Source organism: Macrobrachium nipponense, chromosome 40, assembly GCF_015104395.2.
Source record: "Macrobrachium nipponense isolate FS-2020 chromosome 40, ASM1510439v2, whole genome shotgun sequence".
In the NCBI taxonomy this organism is placed as follows: domain Eukaryota; kingdom Metazoa; phylum Arthropoda; class Malacostraca; order Decapoda; family Palaemonidae; genus Macrobrachium; species Macrobrachium nipponense.
This window is the reverse complement of record NC_061101.1, coordinates 23,819,976-23,839,399: the sequence shown is the minus strand read 5'-3', so window position 1 is coordinate 23,839,399 and position 19,424 is coordinate 23,819,976. Positions and strand designations below refer to the sequence as shown.

Sequence of the window (19,424 nt, the reverse complement as noted above, 5' to 3'; positions counted from 1 at the left end):
TTACCAGTTGCAGTAAAGCGTTCTTGTGCTTGGTGTGATGTAAATAATCATAAAAAAAAAAAAAATTAAGTCTATAGCCCATTATGTGGAAAATTAACATTCTCAGTTGACGTTAGAGTAATTGGGAAACCAGCAGGCAGCCAGAAATGCCTAATCACTTATAAACAAATCAATCGAGGAAGACTTTTCAGATAAAAGATGTACTGCAAAGTTTCGTACACGAGTCTGACATATTCAGTGAATTTTGTTTCACAAGAAGCAGTAATGGTGCCCTGAGAGTATCTGGCAACTATTCATATACGTACTTGACAACGTGGAATATTATAAAATTTTCAAAGAAATCATGACAGCTGGTTAATCAAATAACAACTTAATTACATTTCATTTGGATATAAAAGGTGCAAATTTGAACAAAAGAGAGCAAGAAAACAAATGAAACGCATAGATAGACAGAATAGACAAAAAATAACAGATTTTACAACATGAATAGCACTTAGTAGCGGAGTCATCGTCAGTTAGCTAAATTTACTATTGCGGAATATAGCTAGAATGTAAAAATAAATGAATCAATAATAAATCAAGTATATACAGAAATTGAGGAAAATGTAACAATATACTAATGTCAAAAGCATTTAAAAATATAATTGCTAATTGCTTTCCGTTAATCCTTGAAGGGTCTAGCATAAAAATCTTGCAGGATCAGGGTAGTGATATAAGCAGCTTTTATGGAAACAGGGTTGATAATAAAGTATATTAACAGTATATTTCAAGTTGAAAAAGGGTAATGAAGATTACCCTGAAACTGCAGGAGGTTAAACAGAAGTATAGGCCTATGGAGGACTTAAAAATGAGAAAAATTGAGAAACTGATAAAGGACGAAGGAAAATACTAAAATGAGCCAAGATATGTCAATGATATTAGTAAAAGTAAAACTAACACATGTCAATAATATCCCAGACTGGCATATATGAAGAAACGTGAATTGTAATTTTCATAAAAATTTATACGATAAAAATTATTTCATGTCCTGTTATTTTATCCAGAGCACAGGAAACAGAGAAATGAATTTAAGGAGGAAATTACATCAAGCATGCGATACGGACAAGAGTGAAGAAGTTAGGAAACTTTCATGTATTGACAAAAAATACTGAGGATACAAACGAAATGCTACACTACACGTATAAGAAAAACCTAACACTCAAAACTAAAACACACACACACACACACTTCTGAGACACGGAAGCGCCGTTGTACGGGCAAAGCCTCAACACTACAACCCAACCCACTTCATTTTCTTTAACAATCTGTTGATACAGAAAACCACATCTTATTTTATGGTAGACTAAAATATAAAAATACAAGCATAAACTGTGCTGGGAAAATTCAGATGGCTGGTATGGTACAAATATTTTCTGCAACAAAGATTATGAAATAGAAAGAGGAGGAAAAATACAACATTATATGTATATTCTTTATTATTATTTTCAAAACATTCTCCTGATAAATTTAATTAAGAACTGCAGCAGACGCAAGATTCACTTTTTGTATTTGATTTAGCCTTAGATTCATTTTTGATTATGCTTCTTCTTGCTTTTAATAGAATGTTATCTATAATTACAGTTACCCAAGTTGAATTTATATTCTGTGAGCGACCTTGCAAAATAATTAGGTAACCAAGGACAAGTGGTAAAATTTCTATTAACGTTAGACCTCATGACACTCAGATCTTCACAACGAATCGTAGGAATGAAGCAAATTCAAAGATTTTGTTGATCTTAGAGTAAGGTATTTTTACTTTTAAAATTGTGAGGGTATAAATGGCCTTAAGTTAATGAGAAGGAAGGTCCTAAAGACATGCAACCTTAATATATAGTGAACAAGGCTGATTCACCAAACATTACAGAAAATTTTCATCGTCAAAATCACAACGAAGCAAAGTGAAAGCATTTAAAACACACACACACAGATATATATATATATGCTGGACTTTTATCTGAATATAGTAATAATGAATACTCTTTGAAAAATGGATATGACTTTCAACAACTGATTACCAGACAAGATGGAGATTACTATATGGTTAGTTTTGACGTTGAGTCTCTATTTACCAACGTACCTCTTAATGAAACCATCAATATTATACTTAACAAAATATTTATTAATGATGATACAAATTTCCATGGTTTTAATCGGGCTATTTTTAAACAATTACTCGATCTTGCAGTGCAAGATTCGATGTTTGTATTTAATCAGCGACTCTACTCGCAGGTCGATGGAGTTGCAATGGGTTCCCCTTTAGGCCCCATTTTTGCAAAAATTTTTTATGTCTCATTTGGAGTCTAATTTTTTAAACCGATGTGATTCTAACTTTAAGCCCTCATTATATCGTAGATATGTTGATGATACCTTTGCTTTGTTTCAACACCCATGGCAATGTTCTTCTTTTTTAGAGTATATTAACAACTTTCATCCCAATATCAATTTTACAATGGAAGTAGAGAACGATGATTCTTTACCTTTTTTAGATTTGAAAATTACCAGAACTAACTCTGAGTTCTCCACATCGGTCTATAGAAAACGTACTTTTACTGGACTGACTAACAATTATTATAGTTCGTGTCAACAATCTTTTAAAATTAATACTATTCACTCTTTGGTTAATAGAGCACTGAAATACTCTTCGTCTTGGCAACTATTCCACGTGGAAATGACTTTTTTGTTAGGTTTCTTCAAGTCTAATTCGTTTCCACTCGACATTGTTCAAAAAACCACCAACAAAATTCTTACGAAATTCTTGCAGCCACCAATAACTAATTTTAATGTCCCTAAAAGACTATTTTATGTCACAATCCCCTATATATCTGACTTGAAATTTACATCCACCCTGAAACGAATCATTGAACATGAGATACCATGCCTTAAAGTCAAACTCATATCCAGCAATCCATGCACAATTGGTTCCTTTTTTAACTATAAAGATCGCCTTCAGCCTTTTATGCGATCCAACGTTATATATAAATTTACATGCCCTGGATGTCCGGGCTCTTACGTCGGATCAACTCGAAGGCTGTTAAGGGTCAGATATTGCTCTCACTTGGGCTTCAGCTTTCGCACTGGCCAAAGAATAAAACAACCCGAATTTTCCAACATCAGAAATCATTCTTTTAATTGCAAAATTGAAGTACAAAAAGAACAGTTTTCCATAATAGACCATGTCAAAAATCCTGACCATTTAACCACCCTTGAGTCTATATATATCAAGAGGCTTGTTCCCTCGCTTAACAGTTAACACGTCTCAGCAACTCTGTACCTGGCATAGTTGAAGTCGTTTCTTTAACTTACCTTAGTTTCATTCAATTTCTCTCCTCACAATGAACGGTTGGTGTTTAAGCAGTCTCTTTTAACCTGTTTTATCATTTTACTTTTACTTTTATGTAATTTTAAGACTTTTTAATTTATGTGAATTCCTGTTTTTTTACACTTTTATTGTCTGTTATTTATAAATGTCCTTTATCTTTCACAGACTGGCTGATGCACAGAGATTTTCATGTGCGAAACGTTTCTCAGAATAAATCTATGTTTTAATCATTGTATCATGGACATCCCCTGGAGGTTTTATATATATATATATATATATATATATATATATATATATATATATATATATATATATATATATATATATATATATATATATATATTATATTATATGACTAGTAAAAATGTTCTGTTACAACAGAATTCCATCTAATAAAAGAAGCCCATAAAACACCAAAACATAGAAAGTACTATATTTCAGAGACTGCTCTCTCTCTTCAGGTAGGTAAAGAAGGAGAAAAGTTCCATAAAAGGCGGTATTTATACCAAGAGGTCCATCCACAGTTGAGCCATTTTAGGTCACTCCCACTGATAATTCCTCTTTAATCCTCTTAAGCGTTGGTTGAAGGAAGATTTTACCTATGTAGCTATGTTATCTGAGTCCCAGCCACCCTTTGAGATGTTCATTACGTACCTGTCTTTGTTCAATCAAGGCTATATCTATCATCTGACTTTTGTATCGACAGTTGCTGCTACAAATTATATGTGACAAATCCCAGTTCATTCTGTGGTTATGGTTATTTATATGGTTGAAAACAGCCGAGTTCTGTTGTCCATACCTAACTGACCGTTTATGTTGTATTGATCTCTGGGGAAGTGATATTCCTGTAAAACCGATGTAAGACTGGTCACAGTCCAGGCATGGGGTTTCATATACTCCTGTGTGAATGATTATAGTCTTTTGTTGGATGTTAATCAAGGATTTGGCTTTATCTACCCAAATGCCTTGGCCATTTTCCTGTGGTATTTGCTTATATATATATATATATATATATATACTATAGCTAATGCCACAGAGGAAAATGACAAATGAGAAGTATCAGAGATCTTTCGGTCTTAACGACCATTTACCAAAGTCTTGCATTTAGTAAATGGTTGTTAAAAGCGAAAGATCTCAGGCACTTCTCGTTTTCCATTTTCCTCTGTGGCATTATCTTTTTATACATAGCACACATCTTACATATTTTGTGATCAAGTTATTAATATATAGTATATATATATATATATATATATATATATATATATATATATATATATATATATATATATATATATATATATATATATATATATATATATATATATATATATATATATATATATATATATATATATATATATATATATATATAAATATATATATATATATATTATATATATATATATATATATATATATATATATATATATATATATATATATATAATTTATGATCAAACAAGTATGAGATTAATTACTACCTGGTTTCAGTTTTCAGAAATCAAGGAACACCTTGCTGACTGCAACAAACTTATGAACGATGCCATTCCAATTATTTCATACCCTCACTTTTTTAATCCAGAAGGGATAAAGTGTATGGTATCTAGATTCATGGCCAACCTAAAAAAATATAATAGCAACACATCCATAGGGAGTCGAGGTCCTAAGGCTTTGGTCCAGTTGGCCTAATGGTTAATCTGGCTCTCAATGATCAGCTAATTGCATTTGCTGGTAAATGCATCAATTTCTCAACCACGTAATATCCTTTACCAAATTTGTTTCTAAAAATACCGCTTTTCAGTGAATGTCACTACTTTGAAAAAGAGAACGGCAATTCTTAATACATTTTGTGCATATGTTTAATTACCTGCTTTTGATTTGGGAATGACATATTCAAAATTAGTGTAGCAGACCTGGGAATCACTCTTCTATAAATTCATAATTCCTATGATAAAACTAGCTTACTTTTTTCCACCTGTAAACCCTTAAGATGTATATTTTGGCTTATATTTGGAATTTGTGAATCACAAATTTTACAGGTGAGGATGCATGCTGTCACACATTGTCCTTCTCATTTAAAGTTATCAAATTACATTCAAGGTCATACAGGGTCACCCTTTAAAGATCAGTCCTGATAGATGAAGAGCAAAACAGGAGTGAGGGGAAAAAAACTCTAGCCACTTTGCTTCAGAGTAACTACTTAAGCTCAAGTAGTGAGCTGGTTCTAAGTAGTTACTTTCTAAGGCCCCTTAATGACCTCTCTCCTTCTCCCAATTCACACCACCAGCAAATTGTAAGGCATTTGATGGTGGACGGTTAACAACAAACAACAGCTAATAAAACATGAAAATGAAATATGCTTCATTACAGATTTAAAAAATGTTAATGACTGACATTAATACAGCACTCTTTTTAATTTTTGGACCTAATTTTCACCTACTGATACATGTAGTCTTAACATGGTTAACTATCCTATATTTAGCTGGGCTTGGGACCAATGTGAGTGCATAAGCCTATAAGGCAAGCTAAAATGACGCTGATAAGACACTGAACAAAAGTTGACTCAGGAGGTTAAACAATAAAAGACCAGTTTTTATCTAGAGGACGTATATTATCAATGGCTTCTTCACCACAATATAGAAAGCAAAATACAATACAATATACTGTACTCAAATGATGATTTTATGAGGTGAAATTAAATGAATGAATAATAATAATGCCTTTAAATTAACTGCGTACGAATATATCTTATGTTATGTACCTTCTAAAAGTAAAATATTAACAGTAGATAACAGAGGGAAAGAGAGCCTCAACGTTCGTTCCGAATCAAGGGAGATAAAAATGAAAAAGGCTTCGATAATTCTTATGTTGCCATTTCAATCTTTTACTTCATAATGTTTTCACAAGAATCAACGGCACTTCCTTTGAAAGTAAAAATGAATATGAACGAGTGACTTTTCAAATGCATGAATGTGAATCAATTCTCTTTCTCAAAATGGTGTACGGTACATCTTAGTGAGACTGAGAAGTTCATAAAACCAATATATTACATCTGCTGAAAGATACCACAAACATTGGCATTTGTAAATACCAGTTTTTTTAAAATTTTCACCTGTGTTATTGATTCATTCGAAATACCACACATCAGGTATTATCATCTCACTTTTTAAATATCAAAGTACAAAAGTATTAAATATTTCACTCTGATGAAATAGAAAGAATACAATACACATACACATTTTCCTTTCAAAACAAAAAGATTACCTGGAAGCACTACTCACACACACTGCCGCTATGAACAACTGCAGTTAATGTGATTTGCCGGGCAATCATTTTCCTTAATTGTTGTATAAAAGTATTAAAACACTTCATAATGGTCTTGAAAATGGGCACTGGAATTATACAACATAGTCAAGTTAGTGTACAATAAGGTACAATGCAAAATCTATGGTAAGAACAAAAATTACAAATAAGATATTACACTTTTTTACGTGTACTTCATATAAAGGTACCACTAAAGTTGTTGAAATTCATTCACTCAAAAATCTTAAGAACTTCTTGAATTTAAAGGAAATGTATTGAAAATTTACCTTCCATATACTGAATATAGTAGTTTAAAAAAATTATTAGAATTTCCTACAAATGGAAGTATACCTAAAAGCTACTATTAGTATTTCTTCCACAGAAGAGAATATAGTACCTATGATATTAACTGATTTATACTCTACAAAAAATGTCTCCTGACTTTGCTTCAGATTCGGTTTGCATAAATTCAATAATGATAGGAACAGAACATTCATTCAAGTAACTTTCATTACTTACATATCCACAAACACTAACTGACATGAGCATTACCCTCCCAAAGTGTGTAACATGATGTTTAACTGAAACAGGGAAAATAAGCACTCTGTGGTTATGGACAAAACTTGTGCTTATTAAGTCTTCAAAGATTAAGGTCACTGCACCCTTTGTGGAGCCGACTACCTTCCCTCAAGAAAAATAATAAAAACAAAATACAAACAATATAATAGATAAAAAAACATAAGAACTGAAAAGAAGACAGAGGGAGTGTTCACAGAAATACTGTAAAAAAAGAACCCTCTCACTGACATTCCTGTCATGATGTTAATCTGAAAATTCTTTTTTCTCTTGTCTTCTCATCTGTTACACATTTATTGAACAAACTGACCGCTATTGCAGAAATACAAAAACCACATTCTCTTTCCACCAAAGAAAGTTGTAACTCACTCAATCCTTCCCGCATAACTGGAACAGGGAAATACAGAATCAAAGGTCTATAAAGTTTATTTACCATGCTAATATTACAGAAGTGCTGAATAAAATGGAAAACAATAACTAGTACTTTTCCTAACGCATTTTTTGGCAACTTTTTACACTTTTCATTTTCAATGAAATGGTTTCAATCACTACTATTTACTACCGTTTCAAAGAACTGATTAGGTTACTTATATACCGTGCTAAGCTTAAGTGCAATTCAACATTTGCTTCTTCACAAAATAATAACTCTTTCAAACAGTAAATCACTCTTATGTGGATGAATGTTTTTTAGCACCCCAAAAATGATGGTATTCCTCACCGGAATTTCATTTTACATTTCTTCAGCAAAATATGTTACCAACACCAAAGTTGGGACTCATACACATACAGTATTACCTGGTTACTTGAATTCAGTATGCAATAATTTCACAAGTAACATGTTTATCAATAAATTCTTCAACTATACTAAACATCAGGTAACAGCAATAATATTTTAACTCTCAAATGAATTCTGTACATAATAAATTTCATGTTGATGGCCACGAATTCCTCTATGAATGAGCTCATTAATGATAAAGTAGGTCTATGTAAAATGAAACTATTGTCTATGAGCTTTGGATCACTCAAATTGGGCAAATAATCTGTAATCTCAATAAAGAAAATGATCCGAGCATAGTTGTATACTATAACATCTACAAGTCAAGGTTTCTCAACATTTCTTATTAGCTGGGAGTATTTGAGCGTAAGAGAGTAGGCAGGGTGCACGAGCTAAGCGAATTCAAACTACAAACTGGTTTCACCCTAAGGAAAAACTACAATATGGCTTGTGTTTTAAATAGTGATCAAAATAAGCAATCTTTTTAAAAATAACTCTGGCAAATCCCAGAAGAAAATCACATGACCCTCTGACGATCCTTAATATCGTTCCTACAGCAGATCTAGTAACTATAGTAGAAGTCTTTTTAACTGTCCAGCTCCTAAATCTATTCATAAATAAAAATATATATGATAGGAGATCAATAGTACAAGAAGTTAACGAACATCCTTACACAGTTCTCCTCTATTCAAAATATCAGTATTATAAAGTAGACACAGTGAAGACATTGTACAAGAAAGAAGTGTAAAAAGTTTTGGAGTTTCTCTCTTTTGTATGACCTTCCTTCTTTGATATCTAAGAAATCTAATCCAAAACTTCTCTACACTTGTTGCTCTTATTTCACCAGGGACGGAAAAATAAAACAGAAGACTGGTTCTGCTTCAAGATAAATCTATAGAAGACAGCAATAACAAACATCAAGAATCCAGCTAAAAAAACTAAACACTTGGCAAAACATTTCCAATCTACAAAACGATTAGTCTCGTCCATTTTCACTATCATAGGTACAATGATTTGACTTAAAAGGCAACTCAAAAACACAACTAGCAAGAAGTTTGGACTTTAAAGCTAATACCATTTTTTCATAAATATAAAATAGACAAACCCAACAGATCTTAAAAATTCACTAAAATTCAGAGTTAATGAAGACCGTATGAAAATAAAGCAGAAATACAATTTCCAGAAATAACGATCATTAGGCAAAACTGCTGCACTCTCAGTTGAAAAACTGAACTCCAGTGTACTCCAATACACATTAAGTCAGGTCAAGTCCAGTTTACAAAAGCTATAGGCAACAACACCTGAAATTATGAAAACCAACAAGAAGATATAGCAACAGAAACAGTACATAATTTCTGTAATGACTGCCACTTGAACCTACTGAGTTATGAACACAATATGCATATAAAATTTGATCTCAAAAACTCAAGAGCTCCAACAAACACAGCAGCAACTCTATTCAAGCGTAAAATTAGTCACATAAAAAGAGTAGTCTTGTTCCAAACCTTAGAACAAAGATGATATCACAAGGAGAGTAAAAAGGCAAGACATAAAATAGCATGAAGTTTTCTGTAATACCCTTATAAGGAAAGGACACTATGATCACCTAAAAGGTTTCCTGCAAATGCAAAATTGAAAGCCAAAGAAAAAAAAACTGTTAAGAAGAATAAACTACACCAACTCCAAACACTCTTCAGACCACAACCGTTTACTTTACCCAGGCCTTTTCCATTATAGTATGAGAAAGATCGTGCACTACGGATGTATGACGTGTTCACATAAGAGCTAAATATCTTTCCCAATGTACTTACAAGTATGGCAATATAAAAAAATACTGTTGTAAGTTATTCTGAAGAAATATTTCAAAGCTAAGTAAAATATTCACTGGAACTGCTTTGCTACGCACTGCTAAATGTTACACTGTATAAGGGAAGTCTTGTGGAGTATAGTACTATCTTGATATAAAAGATAATTTGTTTACAAAAACTTTGGCAAATGGGATGCAATAGAAACAAAACTATAATAAAATTATCACACCTTCCTATTAGTTATAAGCCAAAATTTGATGACTTGGAATAATTCCCCAAACAACAAAAAGAAAAACACCCTTATGAATGAATGTTTATTTCTACTATGACATATTTACTATTGCATCATATGTGCCAAGGTTTTGAATGAGCATACAAGCACTGGTTCTAAATCAATCACAGCACAGCACACGCTGATTCAACATCTGGCCCATTATCTTGAATATTATACGGGATTTCCATACATTTCACTCTTATACACATTCTAGTGAAGGACAATTTCCGATGATTTTGAAGTAGAAATATGTTTGTTATACATTAAAAGGGCTCTCCTGGCTAGCATAAATATCACATGGCACTGAGTTCATCTAAAGAGAGAACACAGCCAATTTTGAATAAAATAAATCTATGATGTTTCTTGAGTTCATTCATCACTAGTAAAGATATCAGATACTTGCAAGACAACTCATTCCCAGCTTAAGTTCCATAATTTCCAATATGAGTGACATTAAAGTTAAAATTCAGTTATCAAACATTATAAGGGCACGCAAACTACTGTACTGATTTTTTATGCTTCATATCTATGATCACACTTGCCATGAGCCTTCCTAAAGCCAGTTACAATTATTGGATATCTCAACAAGATTGCAGCCAAAACCAAGCAAATGATAAAAACTCTCGGTCTGAAATCCACGTTAGTGTTTCTAGATCCTGCGGAGTCTCCATCATTTTTCCAAATGAATATGGTAAAGGCCTGAGTTTAAAAATGAAGAATAAAATACAGTGGAAAAGTACTGTACACAACACTTGCCTCAACATTCAGGACCCGTACTGTGCCAATGCTGAATCTAAATCTTTTATATGAATCTAAAGTTGTGATAGGTTGTTTTTGAAAAGAATAAATGTTCCACTGACAAATATAAAATGGCTACTGAATTAATAAAGAAAAAAGTAAATTTCAATGACATTTCAGTGAGCATCACTATATAAAACTTTTGAACAAGATTTAACCATAAGATCCTCAGGCCCAAAGGGAACTCTGACAATACAATCTGGCCACCCTCACCTTTACCCGTGACTCTAGGAAAATCTGAGAATCGTCTGGCATGGGTGACCTGTGTATCCCACAGACACAGAACTGGAGAGTGGGAACTCCATCAGACTGACTTGAATGAACACACAATACTCTGAGGAGGAAGAATCCCAATTCCAAACAACTTAGCATGTAATCTGTGACTGCAAGCAAAATGTAAAAGGCGAAAAACATACGTACAACTAAAATACAGCGCAAATCTCTATGTAGAAAGTTTGATTTCCGCAGAAAGAGTACCACTGAATGAAAATAAATATGACATGATGAACCAAACTAATGAGGCTACAGTCCTACTGAAGTGCATGTACCTATCAACTTGTACTGGGACTGCCAATATATACACTCAGGCAGAAGCTGATTATGATTAGCAATAACATATACATCCTCTTAATAACCCAAAAATATTTCTAATGTTCTTGAAATAGCTTTAGCTTTCTACTACCTATTTAAAAAAAGGCCCCACTATTTAATTCTACAGTACATACAGTACTCCTGAAAATTGTTCAAATCGTACTCCGATTCATACTAAGCACATCTCTTCGTTTGTTTCTATGTGCCCAACTTATAATTATAATATACTGTATACCAATGCAGAATTCCTCCCCATTAAATAAATACTATGGTATATATGAAGTTAATCAATCTGCAGTTCAACTATTTAAAACAAAAAGTACTATACAGCTGTAGAAATGCCAACATTCTCTATTCATAAACACAAAAATGAGCTCAAAATTTAAAAAAATAAAACCTCTATTGAAATGGCAATGAACTTTTACTCAGTACTTAATTTTCAAAATCAATTCTAAGCATAATATGTATGAAGACACATGATATTATTCACAATGAAAGATGGTCTGAATGCTGAAGTGAAGGCAAAACATATGACTATACGTATTATTTAATCAGAAATGCTATACAGCTGAACTTTTATCATGTTCTATACTCCATTCTGCAACTGAAGCTTTATAATCAAGAATGCATTTAAGTTAGCTAAATGCATTCAAATTTTCATACAAAATATTCAGAGCGCTTAGTGAATGGGTAATTTTGTGCTCTTTGACTCAAAAAGCATACATGTCACTCAAATCAAGACAAAAAGCCATGGAGATGAGCAAATCAGTGGATGATTAACATCCTCTTGAGGCAAAGTATCAGGAAAGGCAAATTTCAGTGTAAAATTTCTAACAAAATATTCCATGCGAACACTAGACTTTTTTAATTTATCTGATTCAATGGAGGCAGTATATATTAAAAAAAAATTATTACTCAGTACCAAATGCTTTTAAAATATTACAGGAACTTTACACAACTACTACTCCACAGGACCGTATGAAATTCTCAAGAAAAAAACTTGTCCTTGAACATTTTTTCACCCAAGCGGATTCTATTTATCCACTGAAAAGTTTTACATCTGTCACTGGCCCTTATATATACTCCAGTTCATCTATACATTTTTTGAGCCACTAAATTATACTCTCGTAGGGGTGGGGGAGAAAAAGGACAAAATCCAAGTATACAGGCAGCTATTGTATCAAAAGTATAATGCTCAACAGTCTTATAATTCAAGCTGAATTGAGGTCTAGCAAGTGCATATACGTTCTATGTTTTATTGGAAATCTGGGGCTGTATTTAACATAAATATTAATCAGGTTCTAGATTATAATACAAACTACCACAATGACTGACTGAATCAGTTTGATATTCAGCTATCATGGATACCAGACTTCAACATTGTTCACTTTTTCAGCTGTAGATGCATTACATGTCGACAGCTGAAAGTACTGAGGTTTCTTTGCTCTGCTGCAAGTTTGGCAATCTGAAACGGCCTGTGATTTCTCATTTGTTTCGTGAATTCTCTCAAGTCTTTCAGTGTAAAAATCATTTGTTCAAGTGGCTTCATGTACTCTACCATCCTTCATTATTACTAAAAATTTTCACATTGCCTTTTTTGATAAATTCATTATGATGCCAGATTAATCATATACACAGTCAATCATGACAATGATTAGCATTCCCTATCACAAAAGACTACAATATTAAAAAAGAAAGCAAGAACTTTACTTCCCTTTTCAAATATAAACCCACACAGTATACCTGACTATCTATATATAATCTACAAAAACATTAATTTCATTTCAACTGAAATTCAAGAGCAAACAACCCCATTACTCCTTGCATAAACACAATAACAACTATCTTAAGTAGATGACGTGAAAAAAAATATTCTAAATAAAACGCTTTAACTTTATATATTAGCACTTGGTCACTTGTCACTGATGGCATCCCTGTGTTGGTTTAGGAAGCTTATCTTATTTACCTTTCTAATAATATTTCAATTCCTCTCACAGGAAGGGATTGTATGATGACCCACTGGAAGGCATCTGTGGAGTAGCAGCCTGGAAAGAAATACAATAAAAATGGCAATGTAGTATTTAAAATATACAGTGAATCTCAAACCAGATGTACTTTTTCCATTTTGCTCAATTCAATGGGTTTGATTCAATAAGCCGCTTCTTGAAACACTATTGAGGTGGATTCTTCCTAATTTAACGGATGCAGAGAAATAATTGCAAGCGTCAATATTTCTTGTTACAAAAACAACACATTAACTTGATTCTGGGAATGAAACCTGGTAGTATGTGATGGTTTCATTACCAGAATTAAAGGCTGGTCAGGAAGTTGCACATAGTGAATGCACCAACCTCTTTATTGTATTACAAGATTTTTGTAGTTATATTTGTCAATTTCAGTAGTAGATGAAAATGGAGGAGTTTTTAATGCTGAGTGAGTCTTGACTCTGACTCTTCCATTAAGTTCAAATAGTATAGCAAAAAGATTTTTGAAATAATATCTTACATGATAAAAAATAACTCACCATAAAAGGATTTGCAGACCCATTGCTTGTCATCCACTGAATCTTCGTTTGTGGTTGTTGATTGAAGTTGGCCCAAGCACCATTGTTTGGAGAAGTTCCATTAATGGGGGCGTTACTGCCAAACTGATTGAAGTTTGGATCAGGTGCTGCCGAAGAGAGAAAATTAATTTGCTGACCAACAACAGATACTGCGAAGAAACCTCAGTAAAGTCTACAGTGTACTACCACATAAGGAAAACTGTTGGAGGTACTCTCTCTTAGGGACTCCAGCATAAAATTTAGTTATAATCTAGGGACTCAAGCACAAAATTCAATTATGTATATGTAATCTAGATTATGAATAAACATTTAATTGACAAAATAAAATAAAATTGCATGGGATAACATTTACATAAAACCAGTGGACAGTGATGATAATTTAGCAAACAAAATACAATATGTATATATATATATATAGATATATATATATATATATATATATATATATATATATATATATATATATGTATATATATGTATATATATGTATATACATATATATCTATATATATATATATATCTATATACCTATATATATATATATATATATATATATATATATATTAATATGTATATATATATGACTATATATATTATAATATAATATTATATATAATATATATATATATATATATATATATTATATATATATAGAGGTAAATGTATATATTATATGTATATCTATATATATGTATATATATAGATACCCTTTCCATTATCGTACAAAACAAGGATGCTAATATGTGATTCGTGTCACACTTACCCCACATCCTATATAAAGCTGCTTGCAAATAAAAAGAAATATATTCAAATCAAGACTTGAGCTTAGTAACAAAACTATGATGTATTATATACTCAAAATTTATAATACACAGCGGCACTGGATAGGCAATATAATCATTCTTAATCATTCCGTAGTATGAAATAAATACATGCAGAGACAATTAACTTTCTTGTAAAATCAGAAAGGTGAAATACTGCGTTTTAATCTTATGTTTCAGAGAGCCAGAGTAAATATACTCAAACCCTGGGGCCCCCAACATCTAACCTCAAACACACTTCTACGGAAAACCCTGCTACAAAAAATAGAATGGTTACTTTTAAGAAACCCAGAGTAAAGAATATTTACTATCAAACTTAATGTATGACTTCTCAGATTATAATAAAATACATTTTACAATATTACCATAGTTTAATTTTTGACCCTAAACATTTTTCTGTGGGTTCCCCTTTAAATTTTAAAATCTAATTTTCAATCAAACGTTCAAGTCATATGTAAAAATGTACGTAAAACAGAACAAACACACAACTTACTTGTTCCAAAGGGATTAGGCTGGACAACAGATCCAAATCCCTGTTGGGTATGGTTTGTACTTCCAAATGCGTTACTACCATTAGCCCAAGGACTGCCTGTTCCATTACTGGAACCTGTCAAATTAATAGCAAAAATTCAGATCTACAGATCTACAGACTCTTTACATGCTGAAATAAAAATATAACTAATTTTCACAGTACTACAGTAGTCAATTTTTTCATACAAACCCTTTACTTTTACATCCCTATTTGCTTCTAATGAAATGTCCAAGACAAAATTCTCTGAGAGAAGAATAACCAACATGCGCACAAATTATGCAAGCATGAGCAAATCCATTAGTTCCCACAGTCAATCTAGTTCATACACTGCGTCGTATCTGACGACAAAAAACTCTAGTAGTGATGATGAAAATGTCCCTGGTGAAGGATGATGCAGAACGAGTTGAGCAGCCCTCAAGGAAGCAGAACTCGTAGTGTGCGCCATATGGTTTATTGAAGTACGTATTGATTAATGGACAATTTGGTTAAAGAATGCTTTGTCTGAGAAAAATCTGCTTTGTTAACGGTTGCTTGCTTGGCTTACGGAAGGCCAAAGACAACCTACTAGAACATGTATGGGATTAAGTGCATCACTTGTGCAGTTCTCAGCTGAAACAAAGGAAAGGGCTCAATCTATGTTTAATGTGTTTTTTTTCATAACTCAAAGTGGGGGAAAAAAAAAGAAAAAAAAAGTACTGTATGTAAGTCATCATCCCCCTAAGATAATTGGAGATGCCAGCAAGGCCAAGCCTGTTGTGAAGAATACGTACTGTTAAAGGACAAGTCCATGGGCTTGGGGGTCAGTGATGACGATGTGGGTTTAGTGGAGCACAAAGCAGGAGCTCAACACAGAAGAACTGCAGAACCTTCAGAGAGGACAACAACAGGCAACAGCTAAGGAACTGTCTTAAGATGATGAGGACGAAAGGAAGTGTGTCCCTAGTTTATTAATAAATGAATGTGTACCAAGTGGCCAGCCAAATAACCATGCTATCTTTCATTTTAGGGACATTTTAAAATCCAGATAAAAAGAAACATCATTGGGCAGATTTTTAGTAAGATAGAAACATATCTCTTAAGAAGAAAGCACCCTCCCTTTCCAAAATAGCATCTCTCCTCTTCTTCATTCATCTCGTCACCTACCACATGCACTTCAACTATCCAACCTACCTATAGTGAGATGAAAGTTGCATTATTTAATCTATCGTGTTTGTTCATTATTTTTTTATGATTTCAGCATCCTAGACTTGTTATATTTGAGTTAAAAAGCTTTTATTTGTTGTATATTTTAAGGTCTCGAACAGAATACCCCTTTCAATGCACAAGACTGATGTCTTCAGTCATTAACAGGTCTCTTCCACGATGCAGGACCTGCCTCCTCAGTAAAAACTCTCGTAACTAGGCTGCTCGTAATAGATAATATTTCTCTTGTAACTATCTGGAGCTTTTGTCTATATTCTAGTGACAAATAGAAACATTTGAGTTCACACTTATAGGATAATTTCAGGATGAGGGTTAGACCTTCAGTAACCATCAAAATGCCATAAGGGGAGGATGTTTCACTTGATGATGAAGTAGTGCAGAGGCTTTTATTTGGAAACGACAATGATAGTAGTGGACCTGAACTATCAGATAGTTCTGAAACTGACAGTAGTGAATATGATGATATTTACTATTTTGTAGTAATAGACAAACCTACCTTAGATAATTTTTGATAAGAGGAAGAAGCAGATTTGTCATGTACCAGAGGAGGTGAGTAAACAAATAAAATGTGATAAAATTTGAATGGAAGACCACTGATGATTCAGTTGGTAAAAACTGGTGCTTCAACACCTATATTGGATGTAATAAATTTACATTTTCAGTTGGTAAAAACTGGTGCTTCAAAACCTATACTGGATATAATAAATTTACATTTTCTACAAAATGCCAAGTCAATGTTTGACTTTTTATGTGAGGTTATCTCAGATGAAATTCTTGGTCAAGAGCAAATGTTCAAGGTTTGTACTAAAGATTTCAAAACTGAATAATGGAAATAGCTTTACTTTATTCCATGCTTTGAGAGATATCACACTGAAATGAACTACTAATAAGCAATAAAATTCAATATTTAAATAATTATCTACATATCATCTGCATACTTCACACTATAACTATTATAATATATAATAAAACATAACAGTAAAATACTATTAAGTAATGAAAATAACAAAATATTGAAGTACTAACATAAAAGGGAGAAAATTGGTCATATGATTAACAGCACACTGATCTCATCACAAGTGGCAATAACATGCTTTCAGTGAAAAGGTTAATCCAACTCCTATTATTTCTTATGGGAAAATTCCCTCAGTTAAAAGATAGCCTTCTGGAATGGATTAAGTCCTTTAACTTATGTATTTGAAAACTAGACCTTGGAAAAATAATCAATCGAAATTTTTAGTAACGTCTGGGATATGAAATATTCATTGGAAAACTGGGTGCATACCTTCAAAGGTGCATTTTATACAGTATTTCAATGTCCAAACTAACTGAAACAGCCTCCTTGCCTAAAAGCAGACCTGAAGTAAATTATGTAATATGTACTAGTCATTTACCTGAGAAAGGATTAGCACCAGAGAAATTAGCCCACGTACTGCTACCATTAGTTGGAGGAGTACCAAACACACCACCACCAACATTGCCAGAACTACCACCGTTGACTAGTCCTGAAGAGTAAACATTACTGGAAGCACCAGGAGAACCAAATACACTTCCATTGAAAACGCCGGTTGAACCGTGATGACTTCCATTTGGTATCGTCCAGCTACCACCACCATCTGCAAAGAAGTCAAGAGAATCTTCCACTGCTGTACACTGAGTTTATTGCATATTCAAAAACTTGATAAAAGCATGCTACTAAATTTTCAATAAAACACAACGTGCTGACAATGTGAAAAGCTTTTCTCGAAACACTTACGCTACATAACCTTCAATATAAAGAATTAATAAAAAGACAAATTGAGAACTGAATTGACAAGAGACTTCCTTGTATATATCTCAGAAATAAAATCTGAACACAAGTAAAATAATCTTTTGTAAAGATTTTATCAGGGTCTAGTATAAAAAAAGATTCCTTGCTTTCACACAATTCAAGTGGTTGTTGAAATTACCTTTACTACCAACTTCATCACTACATTGATCCACTTTGAGCTTGCTTTAGAAACATTTGAGCATAACTATCTGAATAGAGAATGACTGATATACAGCTGTTATCTAAAAGGGAATGACCCTGGCATAACCTCTTCACATCAAGAGATAAAGACAATCTCTAAGACTCACTTGAGGTCACAGTTTCTGTTTCCTTCTGGGTTTTAAATTCTTCGTCAAGGTCCTTGAGCGCTGCGTACCGATCTTGCAAAGGCTGGTTGGAGGCTTGATTGGTGTGGTTGGCAGAGGAAGTGGGATGGGAGGATGAGCCTGGAGCCATAGGAGTCAAAGGACTATTGGAAAAGGTTGGAGGGGGGCCCGAGGGGGTTGATTTGTTGCTGGAGGTGGAGCCTGCAATAATGTAATTAGCAGCTGTCATGCTATTGTCAGTGTCATGAAATGGGTCAAGTGGCAAATTCTGTTCAAAATCATGCGCAAACACATCAGCAGCACTACTATTGTTGTCATCAAAACTATTAAACCTGTGGCAATCTCCACTGGCCCTGCTCCAAGTGCCACTGCCTCTTGCTTCGGGTGTCCCTGGAAAAGTATTAGTGCCAGGCTGAGAAACAGGTACAAATGGGTTAGTGTACGGTGATGCATGGACAGGAAACGTGCTAGAGGGACAACTGCTACTATAAATACTGCTCTCCTTCATTCTGCCGACGACAGATACGGGTTTGGAAGAATCTAACCTTCTCTTATTGAAAAGGGGCACATTATCAAAAACAGAATTGCCATCAGCAGCTGCAGACACAGATAAATCAGCATTTAAAAATGGATTATTAGTTTTTGATTCAACACTACTGACACTTGTAAGAGAGTTACCTACCTCAT

General features: G+C 33.2%; 1 protein-coding gene across 5 annotated transcripts in view; it reads right to left on the bottom strand.

Annotated features, from left to right (window-relative positions):
- Positions 1-5,947: 5,947 nt before the first annotated feature.
- Positions 5,948-19,424, bottom strand: part of LOC135211999 (uncharacterized) — a 39,889-nt gene continuing 26,412 nt past the window's right edge. For 4 of the 5 annotated variants that reach the window (XM_064245272.1, XM_064245274.1, XM_064245275.1 and 1 more), the window contains 6 exons: positions 18,720-19,419; positions 17,996-18,217; positions 15,360-15,473; positions 14,809-14,826; positions 14,007-14,152; positions 5,948-13,527 (listed from right to left, as the gene is read on the bottom strand). In XM_064245272.1, the coding sequence (XP_064101342.1) occupies positions 13,474-13,527; positions 14,007-14,152; positions 14,809-14,826; positions 15,360-15,473; positions 17,996-18,217; positions 18,720-19,419 (1,254 nt within the window). In that variant the 3' untranslated portion in view covers positions 5,948-13,473. The remainder of the gene's footprint in view (positions 13,528-14,006; positions 14,153-14,808; positions 14,827-15,359; positions 15,474-17,995; positions 18,218-18,719; positions 19,420-19,424) is intronic. The other variant, XM_064245273.1, reaches the window with a different exon arrangement.